Raw genomic sequence first — 26,689 nt, 5'->3', positions numbered from 1 at the left:
AGACTGAGAGAATCTCCTTCTCCTGAATCCGTTCAATCTTCGCCTACACATTAGCAATGAGAGAGGGAGAATGAACCACTTCCTCTCCACGAATGACAATGGGAGAGTTACTTTTGGCATTGAGAGTGAAAGTGTTAGCCTCCCAATCAATGAGAGGGTTATGCTCACGAAACCATCGAATGCTCAAAATCATATCACATCCTAAAAGAGGAGAGACAAAAAATTTCGGAAAGCAGCTTGTTCAATTGTAAACAACACATCAAGGCACTCTTTCGTGATAAGAGAGTCCATACCGGGAGCAAAGCCAGAGACCTCGAGAGGAGATTTCTGACTAACTTCTACGCGGGCTCTCTCAACAAGAGAGGGACTGATCACATCATGCATACTGCCTGTCACGTGACACATCCAACCCTATGTGTCCGTGGACAAGCTACAACACGACAAGGGTTCAGTTTAGTCAAGTCAGTCTAGAATTAGAAGTGATCTGGCACTTTTGTGTCTGTTCGCAGACCGTGCATGTCCAAACACTTAGATTAGATGCATATCCTCTGGTTGCACACAGCATGACCATCAGATTCCAATCAGATCCCATCAACAGCATTTTTACAGTGCATAAGCCTATTTTCCCTATTTTTGACATTTTTCACTTATTATTATTAAGTGACTTTTGTTGGAAAGTAGGTAGGGCAATTTTGCTATGTTTGTATATAACCAAACCTAGGCTAGCACTAATTGGCAGAAGAGGCAGCAGGAGCACCTTGCTCAATAGGCAACTTCTTAGTAAGACCCCCCTCCCCAGGCAGGAGACTTAGCGTTTTCAGCCAAGGACAGCCAGCGTTTTTCTCCATTGCAGTTCAGCCCCAGCGTTTTGCATTGCAGACCAACACACAGCAGAAGCCTAGCGTTTTTGCAAAAGCACAGAATTCAGCCCTAGTGTTTTTGATTTGCAGACCAACCTCAGTGTTTTTTCAGATCTTCGCGACAGAATCAGCCCTAGCATCAGCGTTTTCAGTTTTCTGCAGTCAGTACCCGCAGTAGAACCCCCGAATCTCGTTGATCTCACCTTCCTGCACAGCAGATCCTCGCCACACAGTCAGATCCCGCGGAGTTTGCAATTTCAGCCCGGAAAACGCAAATTTCAGCATCTGTGTTTTCAGCGCGTCATCATCGCATCGTCGCCATCGACATCGTCTCCGACATAGAGTCAAAATTCAGCAGATAAATATTTGCAGATTTCAGCCCTTAGCATTTTCAGATTTCAGCCGTCTCGTCGTCGTCGACATCGTCGGCAAGTCCAAGCATTGTAGAGAATTGTGCAATCATAAGTAGACTGCTCTCGCCATAGAGTGTGGGGCCTTTGGAGGAGGACTTGACAACATTCTGGTGTCGTATTCTCTTCTCTATCTCTCAGTCTCATGCACTTCCATTCACTGTGTCCATTCACTTTGTTTGTGTTCATTGCACTTCTCACTAAAGGAACGAAAGGCTCTCCCTTCCGTAAGTAAAAGGAACCTTGAGCACAATTCGGAGCACTCATCTTGAGCAAAGTTCAAACATTCATTCCGTTGCACCTTACATTGGTATCAAAGCTTTGGCGATGTTCTGTATAACTCAAGGAAAGAACCACAAGAACCACATAATTTTTTTTTTCTTGTTGCGGTCGCAAGAACCCAAGTTCACTTGGGCGTGTCGATTCCTAGTCGTGTTTTTGAAGAGTGACAGGAATCCCAAGAAAGAAGGGCTTGTCTAGCCTCCCCTTGTGCCTCTTTTCACTCATTGAGAGCGGACCGTGCACTTAGCGGCCGGCCAATCGGCGTGAGGTGGGAAAAAGCAACCTTGGTGTGAGCGGAAGGCCACCAAGGGGTGCGCACGCGGAAAAGAGTAGAACTCGGGTGAAGAGAAGATCCTTCTCAACACAGATTGCAAGCGAAAGAAGAACCTCAAGACCCTCAAGAACCCAAGAATCCCAAGAACCCAAGTTCCTCGTGAACTTAAGAACCCAAGACCACAAGAACCCACGACTTCAGTGGATGGTCATTACTCGAAGCGGAATGGATACTTCGCTTGGAGGTGATGAGCATAAGAGAGGCGAAGAAAAATTTTCCCCACTAGGAGGTTTTTCCGACCCTCCCCCTTGCCCATCTACGTCAAGGATTGAACTAACTCCTATGGAGGTTTTGGACCAGATGTTTATGAAAAGGAAGTTAGAACACGAAGCAAGACAAGCAGAAAGAATGGCAGAATTTGATCGTGAATGCAAAGAAAGAAAAGCAGAAATGAATTGCAGACACTCAGAAAGAAAAGCAGAAATGGATCGTAGACACGCAGAAAGAAAAGCAGAAAGAGAAGCAGCCATAGAGCGTGGGCAAGAGTTGTTGCGACTCTTTTCTCAAGTGCAGGCACAGATGCAAGAGATTCGGGAAAAGGACTCTCTCTCAGTCTCTTCGTCTCCAAAGCATGACACACATGATTTGCATGATAATGATAAGCATGATGATTTGAATATGATAATGATAAGCATGATGATTTGCATGATTAAGATGTGATTTCTCACAAGCATGAGGATTTGCAGGAAGATGACGTGATTGTTCACAAGGATGATGGTTTAGTTGCTACCTTGTCTAGTGAAGCTAACCCCATTGCAGATTCAATCGATCACAAGGAACTGATCTTGGCTCTCGAGTCAAGGTCCAAAGAACCCCCACAGGACATACAGTTCGGTACCAGTACCTCACTTTGGAAAGGAGGGGATGTCACATGACACATCCAACCCTATGTGTCCGTGGACAAGCTACATCATGACAAGGGTTCAGTTCAGTCAAGTCAGTCTAGAATTAGAAGTGATCTGGCACTTTTGTGAGTCTGTTCGCAGACCGTGCATGTCCAGACACTTAGATTAGATGCATATCCTGTGGTTGCACACAGCATGACCATCAGATTCCAGTCAGATCCCATCAGTAGCATTTTTACAGTGCATAGGCCTATTTTCCCTATTTTTGACATTTTTTACTTATTATTTTTAAGTGACTTTTGTTCGAAAGTAGGCAGGGCAATTTTGCTATGTTTGTATATAAGCAAACCTAGGCTAACACTAATTGGCAGAAGAGGCAGCAGGAGCACCCTACTCAACAGGCAACTTCTCAGTAAGACACCCTCCCCGGCAAGAGACTTAGCGTTTTCAGCCAAGGACAGCCAACGTTTTTCTCCATTGCAGATCAGCCCCAGCGTTTTGCATTGCAGACCAACCCGGCGACAACAAGACACAGCAGAAGCCTAGCGTTTTTGCAGAAGCACAGAATTCAGCCCTAGCGTTTTTGATTTGTAGACCAACCTCAGCGTTTTTGCATATCTTCGCGACGGAATCAGCCCTAGCATCAGCGTTTTCAGTTTTCAGCAGTCAGTACCCGTAGTAGAACCCCTGAACCTCGCAGATCTCACCTTCCCGCAGCAGATCCTCGCCCCACGGTCAGATCCTGCGGAGTTTGCAATTTCAGCCCGGAAAACGCAGTTTTCAGCATCTTGGTTTTCAGCGCGTCGTCATCACATCGTCGCCATCGACATCGTCACCGACATAGAGTCAGAATTTAGCAGATAAAGATTTTCCGATTTCAGCCCTTAGCATTTTCCGATTTCAGCCGTCTCGTCGTCGTCGACATCGTCGGCAAGTCCAAGCATTGTAGAGAATTGTGCAATCATAAGTAGACCGCTCTCGCCATAGAGAGTGGGACCTTCGAGGAGGGTTTGACAACATTCTGGTGTCGTATTCTCTTCTCTATCTCTCTGTCTCATGCACTTCCATTCACTGTGTCCATTCACTTTGTTTGTGTCCATTGCACTCTCTCACTAAAGGAACGAAAGGCTATTCCTTCCGTAAGTAAAAGGAACCTTGAGCACAGTTCCGAGCACTCATCTTGAGCAAAGTTCAAACATTCATTCCGTTGCATCTTACACTGCCTGGGTCAAACAATATGACAAAACGCTGCCCCGTCATATGACCATAACATTTAATGAGAGACTCATCAATGGGAGGGTCAGGAGAAACTTGGGGCACACTCGTGTTGTCATTGATTGCATTGACAGAGGAAGTGGGTTCTGTGGATTCTTTAGATTCATTAGAGTCAAGCTTAGGACATGTTCTTTTTATGTGACCCTTAATGTGACAATGAAAACAACGACCTTCCTTAGAATAAGTGCTTTGTTCTTCCGATGTGATGTATCCTCCTAAAATTCCTTGTGCTACCTTTTCATTTGGAGTGAGCTTAGGTTTAGCAATTGTGTTAGCTTTACCCTTGGGTTCACTTTGAGAGTTCTTTCATGAGAGACTATTGGAAGATTGGTTAGAAGAGTTACCGTTCTTACCATTCTTACCGTTCTGAGGGTTCTGAGAAGTCTGAGAGGTACTTGTGGAAGTCTTGTTCTCCTTAGGCTTTCCCTTGTTGTGCTTCATCTCCTGTGCGAGAGCAATCGCTACCGCCTTGTTGAGATCGATTGGATCGAGCACCTCGACATCGTACTTGATATACTCGTCCAATCCAAAAAGGAATGCCTCTTTGCGCTCATCATCCGACTTGCGTAATTGGGTACCGAGCTGCAAAACACGAGTAGAAAAAGACATAACCGGCATACCAATTTGCTTGAGAGCTCGCCAATCGTCCTTTAATCGTGCGAGGTACTGAGGTGGCATAAACCGCGCCTTGAGCTTGTCTTGGAAACCAGCCACAATTGAAGGAAAGGTGCGTGAATTCGTCGGCTTCCTCTAGGTGCGCGTCTAACTGTGCCTCTTGCCATGCGTGGTACCAATTGATGGCATCACCGGCAAGGTACATGGCTGCCGTCAAAACTTTGCTATTTCTTGTCTTCTTAGTTGTCGCAAAATAAGCATTAAATTGATGCAACCAAGAATGAATAACCGTAGCATCCATCTTACCATCATACTTACTGAAAGTCAACTTTTCTGTGACTGGGTTGTTGGAATTCGCATCGTGGCTTGCGCCACTTGAGAAACTCCCACAATCTTTGGCTGGTTCGGACTTCGAGGCAAGTACTTGTCGAACCAATTCTTGAGTGCGGAGTTCTCTTTGAGCCTCACACTTGGCCTCCAAGGCCGCTCGTCTTGCTTCAGCTTCCTTCTGTCTTTGTGCTTTTCTTTCTTCTCGTTCATCGCGCTCGCGTTCCAAGGCAATGCGAGTCGCTTCTTGTTGTATGGCAATTCTTTCATTTCGTTCTTCGCGCTCGCAGTCCTTGGCTTCCTGTCGTTCTGCTTTTCTTTCTAGTTGTGCCAACGCAACTCGATTCATTTCTTGTTGTTGTGCCATCATCGACTTGAACATCGCCTCCATAGAATTTGGTACAAATCGTGGCGTCGATGGGGAACTCCGGGTGGGGAAAACTCTTCTTCGCCACTCCCATGCTCATCACCTGTATGCGAAGTATCCATTCCGCTTCCGATGATGACCATGCACTGTGATCTTTGGTTCTTAAGTTCTCGAGGAACTTGGTTCTTTGGGTCTTGGGTTCACCCGAGTTCTGCTCTTTTCCGGGGGCGCACCCCTTGGCAGTCTTGCGCTCACACCAAGGTTGCTTTTTCCCACCTCACGTCGATTGGCCAACCGCTAAGTGCACGGTCCGCTCTCAATGAGTGATAAGAGGCACAAGGGGAGGCTGGACAAGCCCTTCTTTCTTGGGATTCTTGTCAGTCTTCAAAAACATGATTAGGGATCGACATGCCCAAGCGAACTTGGGTTCATGCGACCTCAACAACCAAAAAAAAAAAAAATGTGGTTCTTGTGACTCTTTCCTTGAGTGATACAGAACACTGCCAAAGCTCTGATACCAATGTTAGGTGCAGCGGAATGAATGTTTGAACTTTTCTCAAGATGAGTGCTCCATCATGTGCTCAAGGTTCCTTTTTGTTCTTATGGAAGGGAGAGCCTTCCGTTCTTAATGAGAGAGTGCAATGATCATAAACGAAGTGAATGGACACTGTGCGTGAAAGTGTATGAGACTGAGAGATAGAGAAGAGAATACGACACCAAAGATGTTGTAAAACCCTCCTCCAAAGGCCCCACTCTCTATGGCGAGAGCGGTCTACTTATGATTGCACAAATCTCTACAATGCTTGGACTTGCCGACGATGTCGACGACGATGAGGATGACGACGAGACGGGCTGAAATCTGGAATCGCTAAGGGCTGAAATCTGCAAATCTTGTATCTGCTGAATTCTAACTCTATGTCGGGGACGATGTCGATGGCGACGATGCGACGACGATGCACTGAGAACGTAGATGCTGAAATCTGCGTTTTCTGGGCTGAAACTGTAAACCTTGCGGAAACTGACCGTGCGACGGGGAACTGCTGCAAGAAGGTGAGGTCTGTGAGGTTTGGGACTTCTTCTGCGATGTCTAAAGGCTGAAAACTGAAAACGCTGATGTTCCTTGATGTTTCGTCGTGGGAAATCTGCAAAACACTATGCTAATGCAAAAATGCTAGGGCTGAAAATGTTCCTGTTGCTACCGGTTGTCCTGCAAATGCAAGACACTAGGCTGATCTGCTGTGTCGTGATGAGGCCGGGCTGATCTGCTGTGCACAAATCGCGAAGGTCGGTCTTGTTGATGAAAAATGCTAGGGTTGTCCCGCTGATGCAGAAAACGCTAGGCCTCTTGGGTTTTGCTAAGAAGTTGCTTGTTGAGCGGGTGCTCCTGCTGCCTCTTCTGCCAGAAAGTGCTAGCGCTAGGTTTTTATTTATACAAACTTAGCAAAATTGCCCTACCTACTTCCCAACAAAAGTCACTTAAAAATAATAAGTGAAAAATGTCAAAAATAGGGAAAATAGGCTAAATGCACTGGAAAATTTCCTGAAGGATTTTGATGGTAACTGAAATTTGCGCCTGGAAGGTTGAGCTTAGCAATGTTTTGGCTGCCATTCAGCTGCAAAATGAAAGGCCTTTCTTCGAATGCATAACCTATGCTCAAATTGAAGGCCAATGTGAATGGACACGTAAATAAAGAGGAGCCAGCCATTTTTAAAAGCAAGGAGAGTTGTTAAAAGAGGTGAGCTGTATAAAAGAAGAAAAATACAACAAGCCAAAAGGTGGGGCTGAGAAGCCAACGAGCGGTTGATGAGGGATAGACGAGCGCACAGCTACAGGGAAAAAGGAGTTGCAAGGCACCAAACAAGGCGTTGAGGGCACTGAGGAAATGGGGTGAAGGTCAAGCAGCATCGTGGGGAGAGTGCGGTTTGCAGAGAGGTGGAATCCAGAGCGGGAGGAGGTTGAAAGCATCTGAGCAGGTCTGTGATGGAGCAACCTGACGAATTGACGAGCAATGAAGGAATAAGAAAGGCAAGCTAAGCATAAAAAAGGGACAACTGAGCGTCGACGATAAAAAGCGAGAGCTGTTGACTTACAAAATTCGACGCATGTGTTATTGCATGAAGCAAATAAAAAGCACTAAACCTTAAAAGCCTCCTAATAGGAGCCCCGAGTCATGCCTGGAGAACGGCGAGCAATTGAAATAGACTATTATTGCAGAGATCAACGAGTAGGTTATTGCATGAAGCAAATAAAAAGCACTAAGCCTTAAAAGCCTCCTAATAGGAGGCCCGAGTCATGCTTGGAGAACGGCTTGAAAAGCAGCAGTGTGTTGAATTTTTCTGAAGACAAAGGGCGCGACATCTGCAAGGAGAATACAGAGTGAGCGTGAAAGCAAGAGTGGGCTAAGACGGGAAAAGGAAAGCCGAACAAAGAGTGTGAGAAGCCAACAAGCTGCAGGGCATTGAGATGAGCCAGAGAAGCTTAATTTGAAACCCTAGTTATTTTTGTTAAGGTTTAGTAGAAGTTTTTTATACTTGAAAGACAAAAAAGGGTTAGTTCTTGCTCCAGATGATATGAGGCAAAGCAAGGGAAGTGATAAAGGAACAGATACATGCATTATTCCTAAACCACTTCTGCTACACATTACACATTCTTTCACATACTAGCTATCTTAGTTTGGTTTGGGTTTGTGTTGGAGGCTGTGGCTAGCAGGCTTTCCAATCTCAGGTGCATGCATCAAGGTTGTGGAAGGTGAGAAGTGAACTTTGTGTTAACTATGGAGCTTGATTTACCCCTTGTAATTTTCGTTGTTAAAAACGCATATTTGTAAGGCTCCCATTATGAGGAGAAGCCATCGTGCGTGAAGAAAAACAACTTGCCGGAAAATAAAATCACTCGTTGGAAACCAAAATTTTCACGCCCAGTCTCGAGCCGGAATATTATGGCCGGACGGCGATCAAAAAGTGGTCGGAAACCAGCCGGTCGTTTGGCCGGTTGTCCGGTGGTCGGTAGTCAATGGCCGATGGTCGATGGTCGGAAGTCAATGGCTGATGGCCGATTTCAAAGGAGGACTTGTCTTCTCAAGGGCGGCCACATATGGGCGGATTGGAGGGTCCGATTTGGACTTATCTACATAAGGGCAGCTACACATGGCTGCCTCTCATGAGAGAGGGCAACCCTTTTGGCCTATAAAAGGAGGCCATTTCTACACACATTTCATAGTGTGAAGTTGATGCAATAAGGTGAGTGTGAGGTGGTGAGAGTGAAGCAAGGCGGGAGCTCTATTAAGGGGATAATCCCTTTGTAACCTACTTCTTGCTTTAAAGTACTAAAGCCATTGAGTGGCTACTTTCCCGTGGACATAGCCCACATTGGGTGAACCACGTATATCGTATGTACTCCCTCTCTCTCTACTCTATAATCTCTTGTGTGTGTAAATTATCTCTCCATTAAGTAATCTACTCAATTATCTACTTAACTACGTCATATTTCTTAACAGTCAATGGTCGGTGGTCGGAAGTCAATGGCCGATGGCCGAATTCAATGGCCGGTGATTGATTTCAAAGGAGGACTTGTCTTCTCAAGGGCGGCCACATATGGCGGATTGGAGGGTCCGATTTGGACTTATCTACACAATGGCGGCTACACATGGCTGACTCTAATGAGAGAGGACAGCCCTTTTGGCCTATAAAAGGAGGCCATTTCTACACACATTTCATAGTGTGAAGTTGATGCAACAAGGTGCGTGTGAGGTGGTGAGATTGAAGCAAGGCGGAAGCTCTATCAAGGGGATAATCCCTTTGTAACCTACTTCTTGTTTTGAAGTACTAAAGCCATTGAGTGGCTGCTTTTCCGTGGACGTAGCCCACATTGCGTGAACCACGTATATCGTGTGTACTCTCTCTCTCTCTCTCTCTCTCTCTCTCTCTCTCTCTCTCTCTCTCTCCTCTATAATCTCTTGTGTGTGTAAATTATCTCTCTCCATTACGTAATCTACTCAATTATCTACTTAGCTACGTTATATTTCCTAATAACTGGTATCAGAGCAAGGTTTGCTCGTAGCTAAATTATCTCAAGGAAAGGATTCCTTGAATTGAGTGGGAGTAATGGCGGAGAAAGGGAAGCTCAAGATTGAGAAGTTCAACGGCAAAAACTACCAACATTGGAAGATGCAAATTGAAGACTATCTCTACCAGAAGGACCTCTATTTGCCACTAGGTGGTCTTGCAAAGAAGCCCGCAACGATGGCAGATGAAGCATGGATTGTCCTTGACCGAAAGGCACTGGGAACAATCTGGTTAATCTTAGCGTCAACGGTGGCCTTCAACGTTTCGGAGATGAAGACCACGGAGGACTTGATGAAGTCACTTGACGACTTCTATGAGAAACCATCGGCATCCAATAAGGTATTTCTCATGAAGTGCTTATTCAATCTAAAGATGGCAGAGAATGGTTCAGTTGCAGAACACTTAAATGACTTTAACACAAACATAAGTCAACTTCGATCGGTGAAAATCAATTTCGATGACGAAGTGCGAGCTCTCCTTATACTATCATCTCTACCGGATAGTTGGGACAGTCTTGTTATGGCTGTAAGTAATTCTATCTCTGGCACAAATACTCTAAGTTTGATGATGTTGTGGGTGTTCTCCTAAGCGAGGAAATGCGAGGGAGAAGCACAAGAGAATCATCAAGTGTTGCACTGTCAATGGAAACAAAAGGAAGACCTAAGGAGAGGTTTAAAAACCAAAAGGGTTGTGATCGCTCAAGGCGAAGCAAGTCACGCACAAAGTCAGTTCTTGAATGTTAAAATTGCGGCAAGAAGGGCCACGTAAAGAAGGATTGCTGGTCCAAGAAGAAAGAGTCAGAGTCTCAAGACAACAAGCCAACATCGGAAGCCAATGTGGCAGGTAAAGTAGAGCAAGATGCTCTAATTCTCTCATTGGACAATGTGTCTAGTTCTTGGATAGTAGATTTCGGGCTTCATTCCATGCGACACGACACAAGCAACATTTCCAAGCTTATACCAAAGGTAATTTTGGGTATGTATACTTGGGAGATGATGAAGCTTGTGAGATTGTCGGCAAAGGTACAATTTCTGTCAAAACTGCTAACGAAAATGAATGGAAGCTTAAAGATGTTATGCATGTTCCTCCTCTTCGCAAAAATTTGATTTCTACAGGACAATTGGACGATGAAGGTCACAACATTGCATTCAGAAACAAACGGTGGAAGATCTCAAAGGGATCTTTGGTGGTTGCCAAGGGAGAAAAGGTTGGTACACTATACTTGTGTACTGTTAGCACACAACCTTCAACTTGTGCAACAACTACAGAAGTCGACAGTGTGGTGTGGCACTACCGGCTTTGGTATATGAGTGCCAAAGGAATGCAGGCAACACTTCTTCTTTGGACGTGCTCGGCGCGCTCGGTTGCAGAGTCTCTTCACCGTCCGCTTCTTCGCCACAGCAGTAGACACAGATGGAGACTCCAGCTCCGCCACAGAGGGACTCGTCCGAAGCCCCCTCGCCCGACCCCGCAGAGCCCACCATTCGACTTGCTCTTTCGCCGATAAAGCAAGCGAGCCTAGCCGCAGAGGTAGAGCGCTTGCAGGCGACTTCTGTCATCTGCAAGATTCTCGGCACCCGACCTAGCAGAGGAAAGCTGCGTGACCTTCTCCAGGCCCGCCTTCTCGGAGAGGTGGGCAAGATCTTGGACGTACAAATACTCGGACGAGGTTACTATCAGATCGAGTTTGAGACCTCCGAGATGGCGTCCAAGGTCATCGCCATGAGTCCGTTGACCATCCGAGCCAACTTTCGACAGTGGAGACATGGTTTCGACCCTGCTTCGAATGTTCTAGTACAGGAGGCAGACATCCCCATCTCCGTCTGCTTTCCGGGTTTGCGGAGAGAGTGCTTACCACTTTTGTCCAGGATCGGCTCAGCCATTGGGACGGTCCTGGAGACACCTCGCACGGCAGCCTCAGTAGCTGCCAAGGCGGCTAGCATTCCCTCAGTTCGCGTTTTGGTCAGACACTCACACGCTCCCGAAGGTATTCTTCTACCTCGGGTGAGTGGGGGTTGATTTAGACAAAGTGTGGAGTATTCGGGCCTCCCGAACCAGTGCTTCATTTGTCGACAGATGGGTCAGCCTGTCCACGAAGGAGGCCTCGACCTACACCACAGCCTCGGCCCGAGCCTACAAGGACTGGCCAACAGACACGGACAGAGAGACAGCGCACACATGCAGAGCCACCCTCTGAGCCTGGGGCTCCAGCGGAGGAGGGATGGCAGCAGGTCCGTGGTCGACGACGACAGGGGCCACAACGACAGCCTGGTACTCAGAGTGGTCCTCAAGCGCCTACTTAGCAGCAGTGGGTTCCCACGGGGAACCGGTTTGGTCCTCTTGAGCAGGAGGAAGTCCGTGCTCCAGCCCCCACCCCAGTTGCACCCTCAACAGCCCCTCACCCCCCAGAGTTCCCCTCCTCTTCCTCATCCTCCCCCCGCCCCTCTACCTCTGCCGCTTCCCCCCGCCCCTCTTCTCCACCGCTCCCCCCTGCTCCTTCTCCCCCCCCCCCCCCCCTCCCGCTTCAGTTCCACAGTCGACCCAGGGGACAGGGCCTTCTCCGGCTGCTAGGAGATCTCTTGGAAGCGCCTTTGCCACGAGTCCCTTGGCGAGAGAGGGCCAGCCTTTCTTGCGGCCCCCTCTACAAGTACAGACATCTCCCCTTGCAGCTATCCCTCGTGGTCTGACGAGCATTGACATCCGGCGCCGATGGGACTTCTTCGACTACGACTTCACTCGTTTTCTCGGTGACCCCTCAGCATACCATGAGGCAGCCTGCTTTAGGGTCCATGTTCTGTTCCTTGCAGCTAGGGGGACAGAGGCCTTGGACTCAACAGTTGGCTTCTCCTTTCCCCTTTGCGGCAGGTGTTAGGAATTGGATCGTGCTAGCTATGGTGGATGAAAGAGAAACATGGTGCAAGTGTGTGAGCGTGTGTAAGCAAGGTTATCACTCAAGTGAATTAGGTTCCAAGATAGAATTAGCTTGGACTCATAAACACAATCTTGAGTATTGACTTAGCTTAGCACAAGCTCACCATAAACAAGCATGTAGTGCAAAATGAACTTGTTTATTGATTCAAGAAATGAGCTTTAAGTAGCTCTACAGTCTTGCTCCACAGTATGTGGGATAAATCCACTCTCCTCTCCTTGACTCACACCTTAGGACAAAGCTCACACTTTACAATCCTTCCCTTGAGGTTTGGACTAAGACAAGATACTGAAGATGCATGATCCACACAGGCTAACAAAATCCACATAGTTGGATGGTGATATCCACACAGGAAAATAAAGTCCACAAAGGATGGTGATATCCACACAGGATGGTAAAATCCACACAAGAAAGATCCACAAAGGATGGTGATGTCCACACAGGATGATAAGTTGGTATCCACACATGAAAAAGTCCTCCCCTACAAGTTGAGAGTCTGCATCTGCAAAATGGGTCTTCCCAAACGCTGCCTTCGTCTTCGTCCTTTTTGTCTTCTACTCTGTGAGCTGATCCTCTATCAGGTCTCTTGCCTTCGTTGCTTCTGCTGTTGCTTCTACTGCTGCTGCTTTCTCTACTACTACTGCCTCCACTTGAGTATCACCGAGAAGGAGGGTGTCCCTTCCTACCACATTTGTTGCAAGGTTTATTTGTGTAGCAATCTTTCGCTACGTGTCCCATTCTTCCACATTCATTACACTTTCTTCCGTTTGTTGATGTTGAAGGTGAATATCTTTCCCTTGAAGATGTTGCGATGAAAACTCCTCCTGATGGGGTGAGTGAACCTCTTTGCTTTCTTTCTTCTACTTGGACTGAGTTGATTACATCTTGAAATGGTGGTGCGGATTCTTTTTCTTCAAGAATTGTGACTAAGTGGTCATAAGAAGGTGGAAGTGCACTTAAAAGTATAGCCACTTTGTCATCTTCTGGTACTTCAACTTGGATGTAAGTGAGCTGCGTGACAATGCTCTTAAGCCTATTCAATAGGCTAGCAATGTCCTCCCCTTGAAGCATAGTAACTTTGTAAAGTTGTCTTTTAAGACTAACTTTGCTTCTTTTGGCTCTAGCTCCAAAATTACTTTCTAGGACATGCCAGGCTTCATGTGCATGCTTACATTCATCTATGAAATGCACATAGTTATCATGCAAAGAAGTGATGATAATTCCCAATGCTTGTTCGTCTTTGGCCAAATTTTGTGCACTTGCTATGAGTGTAGATGCCCTAGTGTGCACTCCCATCGGGTTCGGCTTGTTGCTCTAATGCAGTGCTAATGACAGACCATAAACATTTTTTCATATAATAGCCTCTTAACTTCGTTTGCGAAGTGCGAAATCCCTCCCCATTGAATTCTTCTATTCCCTTGTCTCCCATTTGTGCCAATAGAGGAGTCTTAGCTTAGGAGACTCTCCTAGCCAGTGTCTGCCTCTTTACAGGAGCACAATCGATGATAGAAAATTTATTTGCAAAGTTTTGTGCTTGGTTGCAAGATTTGAAATTTTAATATCTTCTTAATGAAATGTGAGGTACCTCTTCACTCGAGGTGAAGTCACCCTTCACAGCCTTGAGTTCTTCTTTGATGATTGGAATTTACCTTCGAAGTTGGCTTTGGATGCCTTTGGAGCTCCCCTTTTAAAAGCTTTGTATGCTCGAAGAAGCCGCCTTTGAATGCCGGTGTAGAGGCTTTGCAAAAAACTTTGCTGCAGCTTTGGTCGGAACAGGGCCTTGAGCTTGGAAGCTTTGGGCTTCTTGGAGGTTTGCCTTGGAGCAGCAGGCTATGGGAAAGAGGGCTTAAAAAGCCCTAGGAGATTTTTTTGAGGCCGGGAGTCAGCGTGGGAACCGGTGCTCAAGGCAAGCTTAAAGCCCTTGAGGAAGTACCGTGGGAAGGGGGGCCCAACAGGGGATGATGATGGGTAGTCGGGGCAAGGGCGGGCAAGGCCGGGCAGCAAGGTACTTTGCCGGGCAAGCGCGGGCAGTCGGGCACAAGCGCGGGCATCGGGCAGCTTATCCAGGTAGGTGGGGGCAGTCCGGGCAACAGTCGAAAAACTTAAGCGTGTGAGCATTCCCCAACGGACCCGCCAGCCTTCAAAAGGCGCATTTGGCTGCCGTTTAAAATCCGCCCAGCTTGCCTGAATTAAGCCTATCCAAATTGAGCCTTGGACCCCATGAGAGTCAACACCCCGATTTCGGTGCACTAACCAACAAAGCTCAGGAGCTAGCTTGTGAAGGAGTTCCTAAAGATAGAAAATTAAGCTCAAGCTAGCAGGCTTCCACACACACACAAAAGCCTAAATTTGAAGAGAGACGATTGCTAAATGATGTGACCAATCAATCAAGACACTAATTGATCATTGGGGTGATCAATTGAGAAAATATGCAAGATTTCTAAAGATTAATGCACCTACGCTCTCCTAATCAAGCCTACCTAGCCATGGAGGGTAGTGGCCTCTTGGGTGTGCCAAGGACATGCCCACACATAGTTAGATTAGTGCTTAATTAGTTAGAGATGCTACTAATACACACACACTAATGCATAATGACAATCCTAGCTAGCACACCAAAGCTCTGATACCAAATGTTAGGAATTGGATCGTGCTAGCTATGGTGGATGAAAGAGAAACATGGTGCAAGTGTGTGAGCGTGTGTAAGCAAGGTTATCACTCAAGTGAATTAGGTTCCAAGATAGAATTAGCTTGGACTCATAAACACAATCTTGAGTATTGACTTAGCTTAGCACAAGCCCACCATAGACAAGCATGTAGTGCAAAATGAACTTGTTGTTTATTGATTCAAGAAATGAGTTTTAAGTAGCTCTACAGCCTTGCTCCACAGCATGTGGGATAAATCCACTCTCCTCTCCTTGACTCACACCTTAGGACAAAGCTCACACTTTACAGCAGGGACCAGACAGAGTGGACTCTCGACTCAGTGTTGGGATGGTTGCACACACAGGTCCTAGAGTTCTCTCACCACATGGGAGAACTAGGAGTTACAGACATGCTTCAGACTTTATGGCCATTGGCCAAGTTTGCGGTGACACCTCCAGATTCAGCAGGATGTAGACACATTGTGGTTTACTTCTTTGCCAATACACAATGCTTGCCATGCTATGTATACATTCATGAGGACTCCTGGACAAAGGAGGTTGCTTTACGTACAGCTCGCTCTGCTTGGGCTTGGGCCAGGCACTCGTTGCAGTCACGCCTATCTAGAGGACGCTCGGATGCGGATTACTCCCCATCCAAGCCAGCCTCGAAGATAGCCTGTCTAGCTGCTGCGGCAGCATTTGTTCTCTCTTACTCCCCATGAGGATCGTCTCACGGAACGTGCAAGGACTAGGTGGGCCCCAGTTTCAGCGTCAACGGAGCCGACTGCGTCAGGAGCTTCAACTTGCCTTGTGGGAGGAGAGATTGATCTCCTTATGCTTCAGGAGCACCATCTGTGTGAGAGCCACATTAGACGTTGTGGTCATCTTTTGCGTGGACGATATCATACTTTTTGGTCAGCTACTTTTGGACCTGGAGGCATCCAGGGTGGGGTATGTATGACTATTGCAGACTCTTTGCAGCAGGCCATTGTGGGCAAAGGGATTATTGTGCCAAGCAGGGTTCAGTGGATTACTATGCAGTTTCAGGGTTGCCTAGTGGGCTTCCTAAACATCTATGCGCCCAATGTGGCGAGTGCTCGAGCAGAGTTTTGGTCACAGATAGTCGAGTCTCTGCCGCAGGCAGAACACTAGTGCATAGGAGGGGACTTCAACATGTTGGAGGACCCTTCTGACAGGATTGGTGGTAGCCATGCTACTGTGCATGGAGTTGAGCTGGAAGCTTGGGAGAGGTTTTGTATGACTCTGAGGGTCTCGGATGTTTGGCAGCACTCTGGTTTTGTGAGGCCCCCAGACAGCCTTGCCTTCTCTCGTTCGGACCGCAGAGTGGCAGGAGTGAATAAATCGCGGATAGATCGCTTCTACACTAGTGACCATTTCAGTGATTTGGGAGGGACAGTGGACATTCTGGCAGGGACTTCCTTCTCGGACCATGCACCAGTGATCCTCACAGTGGCAGGCAGGCAGAGGAGTGGGAGCACGATGCTTCGCATCCCAAAGAGGGTCTTGTTGGACTCAGCACTCAGAGAGCGGGTAGAGGCTCTCTGGACAGCAAGCTTGGACAGGCATGATTCTCCTGTTGACAGAGTGGCCTCAGGCCTAGCTGAGATTATTCGTTTCTTTCTCCACGAGTCTCTGGCTCGCCGGGCTGCAGCGAGAGAGGAGGAGTAGCGTCTCAGACGGGGCATTGCTTCGTTACAGAGGGTGCAGGAGCAGCATCCAGACAGTCCTTGGTTGGAGGAGCAGCTACGCCAGGCTCGACAGGAGCTTGTTAGCATAGAGGAGAGGCGACATGAGTTTGCTTTCCACCAACAGGCATCTCAGTGGACCCAGTTGGGCAACAGAGTGACTGGTGCTTTCTTTGAGGTAGTGGGACCTCGGCATTCGCATGCCACAGTGGACCCAGTTGGGCAACAGAGTGACTGGTGCTTTCTTTGAGGTAGTGGGACCTCGGCATTCGCATGCCAAGGTCAGTCAGTTGAGAAGGCCCGACGGGTCAATTGCTTCTGAGCCCGAGGATATGCGTGCAGTTGCTACTGACTTTTATCGTGAGTTACTGGCTGCAGAGCCCCAGTCAGCGCGTCAGATGCATGCAGGGAGCAGGTTGGGGCACAAATGCCTTGTCTTGTAACTGAGGAGATGCGTCAGAGGCTTGAGATGCCACTTCAGCTGGAGGAGCTGCACACGGCTCTTAGGGCCCTTCCCCGTGGTAGCTGTCCAGGTGAGGATGGACTGACTCCCAGTTTTTTCTTGGAGTACTCGGACCTGCTTGGCCCAGATCTCTGTAGTGCTTTTTAGTACATTTTGCACACGAGTGATGCCTGACAGCATGAATGAGGGCCTGATCTACCTCATTCCCAAGGAGGGTGGCTCCTTGGATGAGATTCGACAGTGGCGCCTCATCACCATCCTCAACTCAGCCTACAAAATTCTTGCTAAGGCTCTGAGTTTGAGGATTCAACCACTTCTAGAGAGCCTTATACATGGGACTCAGACAAGTTTTGTCAAGGAACACAGTATCCTTGACAACATCTTTACTTTTTGGGAGGCTTCTGCCCTAGCACGGCTCCGTGGTGAGGACCTAGTGATTCTTCTTCTCGATTTTGAGAAGGCATACGATAGAGTTGACTGGGACTTTCTAGAGGGCACTCTACGTAGGATGGGCTTCTCAGATGCTTGGATCAGAGAGGTGTCAGCTTTGTACACACAGGCTCACAGTCAGGTACTTTTGGCAGGAGGTAGAGGTGATCGCTTCATGCTCACACGTTTGGTCAAACACGGCTATCCTCTTGCCCTCTTCCTCTTTCTGTTCTATGCGGAGGCGATGAGCAGGTTTTTGGTGTCGCAGCAGGTTGGTCTACGGGGCTTAGCACTCCCTATTCGGGGAGATGAGCTACTGGACGCTGAGTTTGCCGACGACTCATCCTTGTACTTAGATGGCCAGGAGGCCAACCTTCACAGGTGTGAGCAAGCTCTGGAGACCTTCTGTTGTGTATCGGGCGCACTGATCAACTGGAGAAAGACAGTGGCTTTCTCGGTTGGTAGTGCTCCTGTGCCCGATTGGATGCCAGGAGAGGGTTTTAGGTGGATTCCCCCAGGGACTGCAGTTCGGTACTTGGGCTGTCAGGTTGGTTTGGACTTGTCTCCCGAGCAACAGATTGCTCCCCTTCTCCTGTCTATCAGGAGAAAGTTGTTACATTGGAGCTCAGCACGACTTTCTTTGGTTGGCAGAGTAGTAGTGGCCAACGAGCCCGGGGGATTCACTCTATATAAAAAACGGGACGCCACCTGCGAACGGACGACTTTGATAAAACCCCTATATACGATTCATATTAGGAAATATGACCCCCCCTTTCTACACTTATACGACAATCAACGAAGAAAACTATCATACCCCTATCTTACATATAAAATTTAGGTCTCACATGATCTAACTTAGTAAAACTAGTCAAAGAGTGTGCAACATAGTGACTAGCAATGTACTAAGGAACCGCTTCTGTTGATAACTATATGTACCCTCAATGTGACTTAGTTTGACTTTCATACTATGTCCCCGATCAGCCTGCACTCTGGCTACTCGTCCAATTCTGAGCCATCCAAAGCTGGTGTAAATCAATCCTTGACCTGCTCCAAATCAATCATTATCTATGACTGGTTTGATGCAAAATTTAATGTGTGACCTAGTTAAAAACTTCCCCAAAATTCATCCAAGTTCTAGTACACACAGGTGACCAATCGGTCCAAGTAACCAACCCAGGTCAGGTCCCCCCCCCCTAAATATGATACTCCCCTCCCTTATTTTGAAGCTTGGGAGATAAACTATTGGGGCCTTCCCCTAACTTATACGCTTATTTAGCTTGTAAAAAAACGCCCCTCCCCTGCACTTACGTGGTACGGTAAGTTTTCCATGGTGAATCCCCCGCGCCAACGAGGTGTTGTTGGCGACTATGTGGTAATCACTTCTTGTTGAATCTTCTCGAGTTCTTGTATCAGCCAGGTAGAGCGGCTGATCAGGAAGTGACACTAAGATAGCCCGAGCCAAAGTGGCTTGGCAGGTCATCACTCTTCCTTGTTCACAGGGAGGGCTTGGGATCATTGACCCAGCACAGCAGAGCAGAGCTCTTCTTGGGAAGTTCATCGTCAGAGGACTTCTTCCAGGTGAGGAGCCCTGGAAGGAGTTCTTGCTACAGCGGCTTCGTGCTAGGGTGCCTCAGGCAGGAGGCCCCTGGCAACCCTCGACCAGATGGATCTTCACAGAGATGCACAGAGTTGGTTTGAGCAAGAGATTGGAGGACCACTTCGCTGTGAGTTTGCTTCGATCTTGGGAGCTCTTGCGGCGAGGCCTGGAGCAGAGACAACCTACTTATACGGAGGAGCGCTTACGGCATCCCCTTGTCTGGAACCCCATGGTTAGCACTATGAGAGGCCACTTGGTTGGTAGTCGGCCTCATGTTTCCTGGGGTCCCATGGCAGCAGGTACAACGCGCTCTCTAGGTGACTGGTTAGAGTTCACAGGCTTGTCAGAGGAGGTGCAGGGGTTTCAGCTGCTCTGCAGGGCATGAGAGGGGTGCAGAGCATGTGCCAGGACATCTCAGAGGCAGTTCCAACTGAGTGGCTTACGCCTCTCGAGCCAGTAGCACCCAGGTGGATGGGAGCCTTCACACGACAGGAGGTTCTCATCTCAGTCAAGGCCTGCTCAGAGACTGTTCCATCCCTTTTCTTTGAGCTGTAGGGTGGGGGACGCCTACAACGAGTTGTAGTAGAGGCCCCGCAGGTGGCAGAGTACTATTTTCAGAGGATCCAAGTAGTGGGCATCTGTGGGAGGACTTGTGTCATAGATCCTGACCCAACAGCTCTTGAGACTCGACACTAGAGGCTGTGGGCTTCGGAGTTTTGTCCACTGGCACGAGTACAGTGGGATCCTGGTGAGTGGCTCTGGAGGGACCCCTTCTCTTCTGCAGACCACCCAGGTGTTCTGGGACGTCATATACTAGCAGCACAGAGAGGCCCGCCCCGTTGCAGCACCTCATTGGCAGGAGGGTCTCACAGCAGAGTTCTTGGCAGCCTTCTAGGAGAGGTTGTGGGACTCCAGACAGCCGAGGCGAGTCACCTTGTTTCAGTGGTTGGTCGCACACAAAGCTACAGCAGTTGGGAGCTGGCTAGTGCATAGTGGTCTCTCGGCCACACGTGCAGCTTGTGACCATCTTGTGGAGAGTCAACGTCACTGTCTTTGGGACTGTCCCTCGGCCCAACAGGTGTGGATACGTGTTCTTCGGCTGATGCCTACTCTCTCCACGGCTCGACAGTACACTTGGGAAGCAACGGCTTGGTCCACCCTCACGGGCCCGGCACTTCAGTTTGAGCTATCTTCCACCAACAGGATGATAGTGATGCAGGAGGGGCGACCTACACTCCAGCCTGCTCTACAGAGCTTACTCCACAGGAGTGGTGCAATGAGAGAGAGGAGTGTTGGGAGCTCATCAGTGGCCTGACAATCTGGTTCATCTGGCGGGCCCGTTGCTTCCGCATCTTTGAGGCTCGCCCTGTGCCACCAGCAGAGACTGTTCGCGATTTTTGGCTAGAGCTGATCCATACTCTCAGAGAACAGCTTGAGGGACTACAAGGCAGCTCCGACCGCATGCGGGAGTGCAGAGAGGCTTTCCTTCGACTATGGCGTCTTAGGCCTTTTTACACCATGGTCCAGGGAGTACTCCGATGGCACTACCGACCACCTGTGTGGCTTCTCCCTCCCCCCATTTCTTGATTTAGCCCCATTGTACATATGTTGGTTTTTTTCATTGGAAGAGTCTCCCATCATGGTGGTTGTAGCGCTCTCTTGAAGAGGTGGTTGTAGCCCTATGGGCAGTTTCAGTAACTAATAGAAGGATCTTTTTCTCAGAAAAAAAAAAGATGAAAATATGATTAGTTTTCAGTTTGGAAAAATAGTCATGGCCAATAACAGTGCCATGACGTGGGACTTACCAAAAAGAGTTTGGATGCAGAAACACTACAACAATACATTTCCTTCTCCCGGAGTTTCTACAACTACCCTTGGTTTTATTTAAAGAGGGAGGGAATGTCACGATTGTGACTATGATTGCAGTATTACACCTACTCCTACTCATGCCAAGGAGGACCCCTGCGCTTGGATAGTCACACCTCTTCACCCAAGAGACGTGCCTCTTCGCCAAAAGCCACACTCCTTCGACGACTGGTCACACCCCTTCGCTCTATGGGTGCAACTCTTCGCCCAATGGTTGCAGCTCTTCGCCGAAAGGATGTGTCTTTACGTCTAAAGTCATGTCTCTTCACCAGGAGACACGTCTTTTCATTTGTGTCTCTTCGTCTCCTATATAAGGAGCCTATTGTACTCAATTTCAAGCAATCATCAATCAATCAAACACGGAGTCTTCTAAGTCTTTTCTCGAGTACAGTTCCAGTTTCTTAAGTCTTAATCATGAGTTTAAGTACTTAATTAAGAATTAGCACCTAGAATCCTTACAGAATGGATACTTCGCTTGGAGGTGATGAGCTTGAGAGAGGCGAAGAAGAATTTTCCCCACCAGGAGGTTTTTCCGACCCTCCCCCTTCCCCATCTACGCCAAGGATTGCACCAGATCCTATGCAGGAGTTGGAGCATGGACAACAAGTTAGAACGCGAAGCAAGGAAGTTAGAACGTGAAGCAAGGAAAGCAGAAATTGATCGTAAGTACGAAGAAAGAATGGCAGCCATAGCACGTTACCGCAACGAAAGAGAGGCAAGGTTTGATCGCGAGAACAAAGCAAGACAAACAATGAACGACCGACACATGAAAGAGATGTTGCGACTCTTTTCTCAAATGCAGGCACAGATGCAAGAGATTCAAAAAAAGGAGACTCTCTCCGTCTCTTCTTCTCCCAAGCATGACACACAGGATTTGCATGATAATGATGAGCATGATGATTTGGATGACAATGACAAGCATGATGATTTGCATGATCAAGATGTGATTTCTCACGAGCATGATGATTTGTATGATCACGATGTGATTGTTCACAAGGATGATGTGTTAGTTGATACTTTCTCTAGTGAAGCTAACCTCATTATAGAGACGATCAATCACGAAGAACCGATCTTGGCTCTCGAGCCTAGGTCAAAAGAACCCTCACAGGAAGTACTATGTGTTCGAATGATTAGTCAGCACGCATTGTACGAGTGTTTCATTCGTGATCGTTTCCTATATTTTAGTCAGCGTCTTTATGTGATCCCTTTTCCTAGGCATGACATTGTACGTTGAGCACGTTTCACTCATGAATGAGCACGGATGTATACGGATTATTCATGAAAAGCTGAAAAGTATGCATTCAAGGAAGTCACATTCCATGTCTCTTCCTTAGCACAACACAGTTGTAGAAAGAGCACAAGAAAGTATGAGCACCAAGCATGGGCATTTCCGTTGTGAATTGCCACAGTTGATTGAATTAGATCAGCAAGACAAGATTCGATCTCATTGTTTGCGTGTGTGTGGTGAACGGTTTGGCACTCCGTCTATTTGTTCATCTACATTGCATGCACAGTCTTTTAGGAAGACAATATTTTTTCCAGTCACTTTACATGGAATAGGTATGTTCATGTTTTTGTATTGGAAGTGGTTTCAAGAATGTTCAGCCATGGAGATTCTTGAAGAAGATAGACGCATGACTATAGACGAAGTTGAAACATTGAAGGAGCCACAGAAGACTTTGTGTCGCTTTCGGCGCGGCCCAAAGAAGCAAGCGCAGACCTTTATGAAGTTCAAGTATCACTTGACCCACGCATCAAAGTGGGCAGGCGAAGAATCCTTTCCAGGATTCCGGTTGTCGTTGGCGATCTCCCTCGACGCCATACAATTCGGTACCAATACCTCACTTTAAAAAGGAGGGGATGTCACGTGACACATCCAACCCTATGTGTCCGTGGATAAGCTACAGCACGACCAGGGTTCAGCCAGTCACGTCAGTCTAGAATAGGAAGTGATCTGACACTTTTGTGAGTCTATTCGCAGACCGTGCATATCCTCCGGTTGCACACAGCATTCCCATCAGAATCCATCAGGGAAATTTCCCAGTGTATTAAACCTATTTTCCCTATTTTTGATATTTTTCACTTATTTATTAAGTGACTTTTGTTGGGAACTAGGTAGGGCAATTTTGCTAAGATAATATATAAGCAAACCAGAGTTAGAACTTTCTGGCAGAAGAGACAACAGGAGCACTCGCTCAACAGGCAACTTCTCAGCAGAACCCCCAAGAGGCCTAGAGTTTTTGCATCACAGCAAAAGGCTAGCGTTTTTGGACCAGATCAACCAGCGTTTTTGCTCTTGCAGATTCCTCGTGATAGCAGACCAAGCAGAAGCCCCAACGTTAGCAGATTCTCCACAGCCATACCATTTTCAGCCCTAGCGTTTTTGCATCTGTAAGACACTTCAACGTTTTTGCAGATCTTCGCGATGGAATCGGCCCTAGACTCGGCATTTTCAGTTTTCAGCAGTTAGAACCCGCAGAAGAAGTCCCGAACCTCGCAGATCTCACCTTCCCACAGCAGATCCTCGCCGCACGGTCAGATCCCGCGAAGTTTGCAAATTCAGCCCGGAAAACGCACATTTCAGCATCTGCGTTTTCAACGCGTCTTCGTACCATCATCATCGACATCGTCACCGACATAGAGTCGGAATTCAACAAAGAAAGATTTGTAGATTTCAACCCTTAGCATTTTCAGATTTCAGCCCGTCTCGTCGTCGTCCTCATCGTCGTCGACATCGTCGGCAAGTCCAAAGCATTGTAGAGATTTGTGCAATCATAAGTAGACCGCTCTCGCCATAGAGAGTGGGGCCTTCAAAGGAGGGTTTGAAAACATTATGGTGTCGTACTCTTCTCTCTCTATCTCAATCTCGTGCACTTTCATTCACAGTGTCCACTACTTTGTTTGTGTCCATTGCACTCTCTGTCTAAAGGAACGGAAGGCTCTCCCTTCCGTAAGTAAAAGGAACCTTGAGCACAGTTCAGAGCACTCATCTTGAGCAAAGTTCAACATTCACTTCCGCATGGACATTACAGAGAGAGAGAAGATACGACACTAGATGGGGTCCCAGCCCCCCCTCCAAGGGCCCCCCTCTCTAATGCTATTCCAACCATATTGCCAACAAAAAACTTTGCCCCTTTGAGAGATTTTTGGGGACTTTTGGGCTCTTAAAGCCCAGCTTCTATATAGAATCTCCATTTTATCAATCTCCTATAGACTATCTAACCCTTGGACTTCCCCTCCCCTTTCCTCGTCACAAGTCCCGAGTTCCCGCCCGTTACCCCCCTTTGGCCATTCCTACAAGCATTCCCGATCCCCGTTCCATTTTTCTATGCTTTGCGGATTTAATGGAATCGGGTGGAAACACAAAGATAGAGACTGCCAAAGACAATGCTAGAGATGACAACCAAGCCTCTACCAGTTGGGGTGATTAGTCTCGGTAGTACACCATCGTAGCAGACAAATTACTCAAGATCCCCACACTTCTAACCTTTCCTTTGGATTGGCAATTGGGCGGCAGCAACTATGCCATATGTGTGTGACCATGAAGGTGGTCCTCAACTCTTACGAGCTTGGAGACTTTGCTACCAATGACTTCAAGAAGCCGGACAATGAAAAAGAAAACCTCACATTAGAGATATACGAATCTTCTTGTGCCTTACAAAAAAGGCTCACTGGTCATCCTTATACAAGCCTTGATCAGCTGATTAAAAAAGAGATCCCCACCCCCCGAAGAAAAAATGCAACCAACATGTCAAGTACTTTGTCCAAAACAGGACTAAAAAACAATCTCAGATCGTGTCCGCATGACTATGCTTTAGCGTACAATATGTAGATTTCCTAAAAGCTCTTGCTCTATTTTTCATGATGATGATGCCAAAGGACCATACACAGACAAAAATTACAAATGTAGTCTTACTGAAAAAATATAGCAGATGTGTTCCATGTTCAAGACGCTTGGATGAATTTATTAACATCATGTATTCACTTTGTCTTCTTCATGCTTGCAACGCAAAGGGGGATGAAGGGTTGAGCTCTCGTCCATATTAACAACGCATAAAAAACCCTACCACGTACTTTGGTAATTTGGACACGTTGGTGTAAGAAAGGGCATTTTGTAGCATCACAAAAAAGTATCTTGGGTCCATGGTCTTAATCAGCATAAAATATCTCTCGCTCTTGCACTACCTAAAGTGCCAATGTTAAACAATTGTGCAACTATCACCAACACTGGGGAAAGAGAAAGGGTCAGCAATACAACTAACAGCATCTGCTTCATCACATTGAAAAAAGCTTGGAAGCAGACTTGCCTAGAGTAAATCAAGGAATGGACGCATCATCAAGGGCACTTAACTAAAATGAAACCACCAAAAAAACAGTAAAAGCTTAAAAAAGTAAGGTATTTTTTAACTCTTGTGAACCTTAACTTTGATACCTCATTGACAGAAAAGATGACTGCACCTGGAAGAGTCTGGCACCAGTTTCCCAGCGGTCCTCCACTTTGCAAACAGCAAGTCCCGGAAGAAAATCGGCAAGGCCCTCATAATTAGTGAGGACAGACCAGAGGGTCTCAAGTGGGGCATCAATGGGGATTGCTATTATTATGCGACGACAGTTCTTGCCGATGGTTTCAATCTTGAGGGTCGAAAAGGGGTCTATTTTTGCAGAGATCTGAGCGGATTCATCTTCATTCTCGTGGCATGTAAGCAGCTCGCCACTTTCAGAGAAAGCAGAGGGGCCTGCTCTTCGTCGAGCCCTCTGGAGCTGCGCCTGGAGCTCCACAGAAGGCCATACGCTTGCAACGTAGGAATCCCTGGCTATGGAGGACACGACCCGCCTCCTGAAGCTGGTGGTGATCTCATGGCCTCGACACCCCTCAGCTTTGCTCGTCGCTTGGAGCAACTCTCGAACACTCAAGTGGGCAATCATTTTGCTAAATGCAAGTGCCACCCTCCGCACTATTTGGCACGAACGTTTTCAAATGGTAGTCAGATGCATTAGTGTAAATTCGGACCAATAGATAAATTTGGGATCGCACCGTGAGTCTCAAACCCACGCCTTTCTCATGTGATGCATTTGCTTTAACCACCACGTTCGCATGCGTTCATTGAAGTATGTGGCATTTCAATGTCACATATGTAAATATGGGTCGGATAGTAAATTTGGGCTAGTAGGTAAATTCGAAGCGTTGTCGTGTTGTGGTACGTATATAGTGAGAATGAAAATTAAACGATTTATCTTGTGACTTTTTAATGCATAAGTATACTTCATATAATACTCATATGCATAAATAAAAGCTTTCTACCATACCTTAGTATTACCTTTAAAGTAATATAAATGTACATTACTATTAAAAAGTATTGCAAGAGAAGTATCAATGATTGTGTCTCTTTTTGTCTGAGAAAAAAGCATTTGTATATTTCTTCTAATATCTCAGCTATATCCTACCATATATAAATTATTTTCTTTTTTTTTCACATTTATTTAATAATATAACCCTTCAATAATGCATACCTTATTGAATACAAGAGAAGTATCAATGATTGTGTCTCTTTTTGTCTGGAAAAAAAACATTTGTATATTTCTTCTAATATCTCAGTTATATCCTACCATATATAAATTATTTTCTCTTTTTTTTCACATTTATTTAATAATATAACTCTTCAATAATGCATACCTT

General features: G+C 46.9%; 1 protein-coding gene across 1 annotated transcript in view; it reads right to left on the bottom strand.

Annotated features, from left to right (window-relative positions):
• LOC147425571 (Polyketide cyclase / dehydrase and lipid transport protein) overlaps positions 1 to 25,967 on the bottom strand; it is a 34,850-nt gene extending 8,883 nt beyond the window's left edge. The window contains exon 1 of the mRNA XM_086499591.1: positions 25,471 to 25,967. Within this exon, the coding sequence (XP_086355717.1) occupies positions 25,471 to 25,938 (468 nt within the window). The 5' untranslated portion in view covers positions 25,939 to 25,967. The remainder of the gene's footprint in view (positions 1 to 25,470) is intronic.
• Positions 25,968 to 26,689: the final 722 nt, after the last annotated feature.

This window comes from Adiantum capillus-veneris, chromosome 25, assembly GCF_014529385.1.
Source record: "Adiantum capillus-veneris isolate H3 chromosome 25, ASM1452938v2, whole genome shotgun sequence".
In the NCBI taxonomy this organism is placed as follows: Eukaryota; Viridiplantae; Streptophyta; class Polypodiopsida; order Polypodiales; family Pteridaceae; genus Adiantum; species Adiantum capillus-veneris.
The sequence above is the reverse complement of the archived record's forward strand: the minus strand, read 5'-3'. Positions and strand labels throughout refer to the sequence as shown.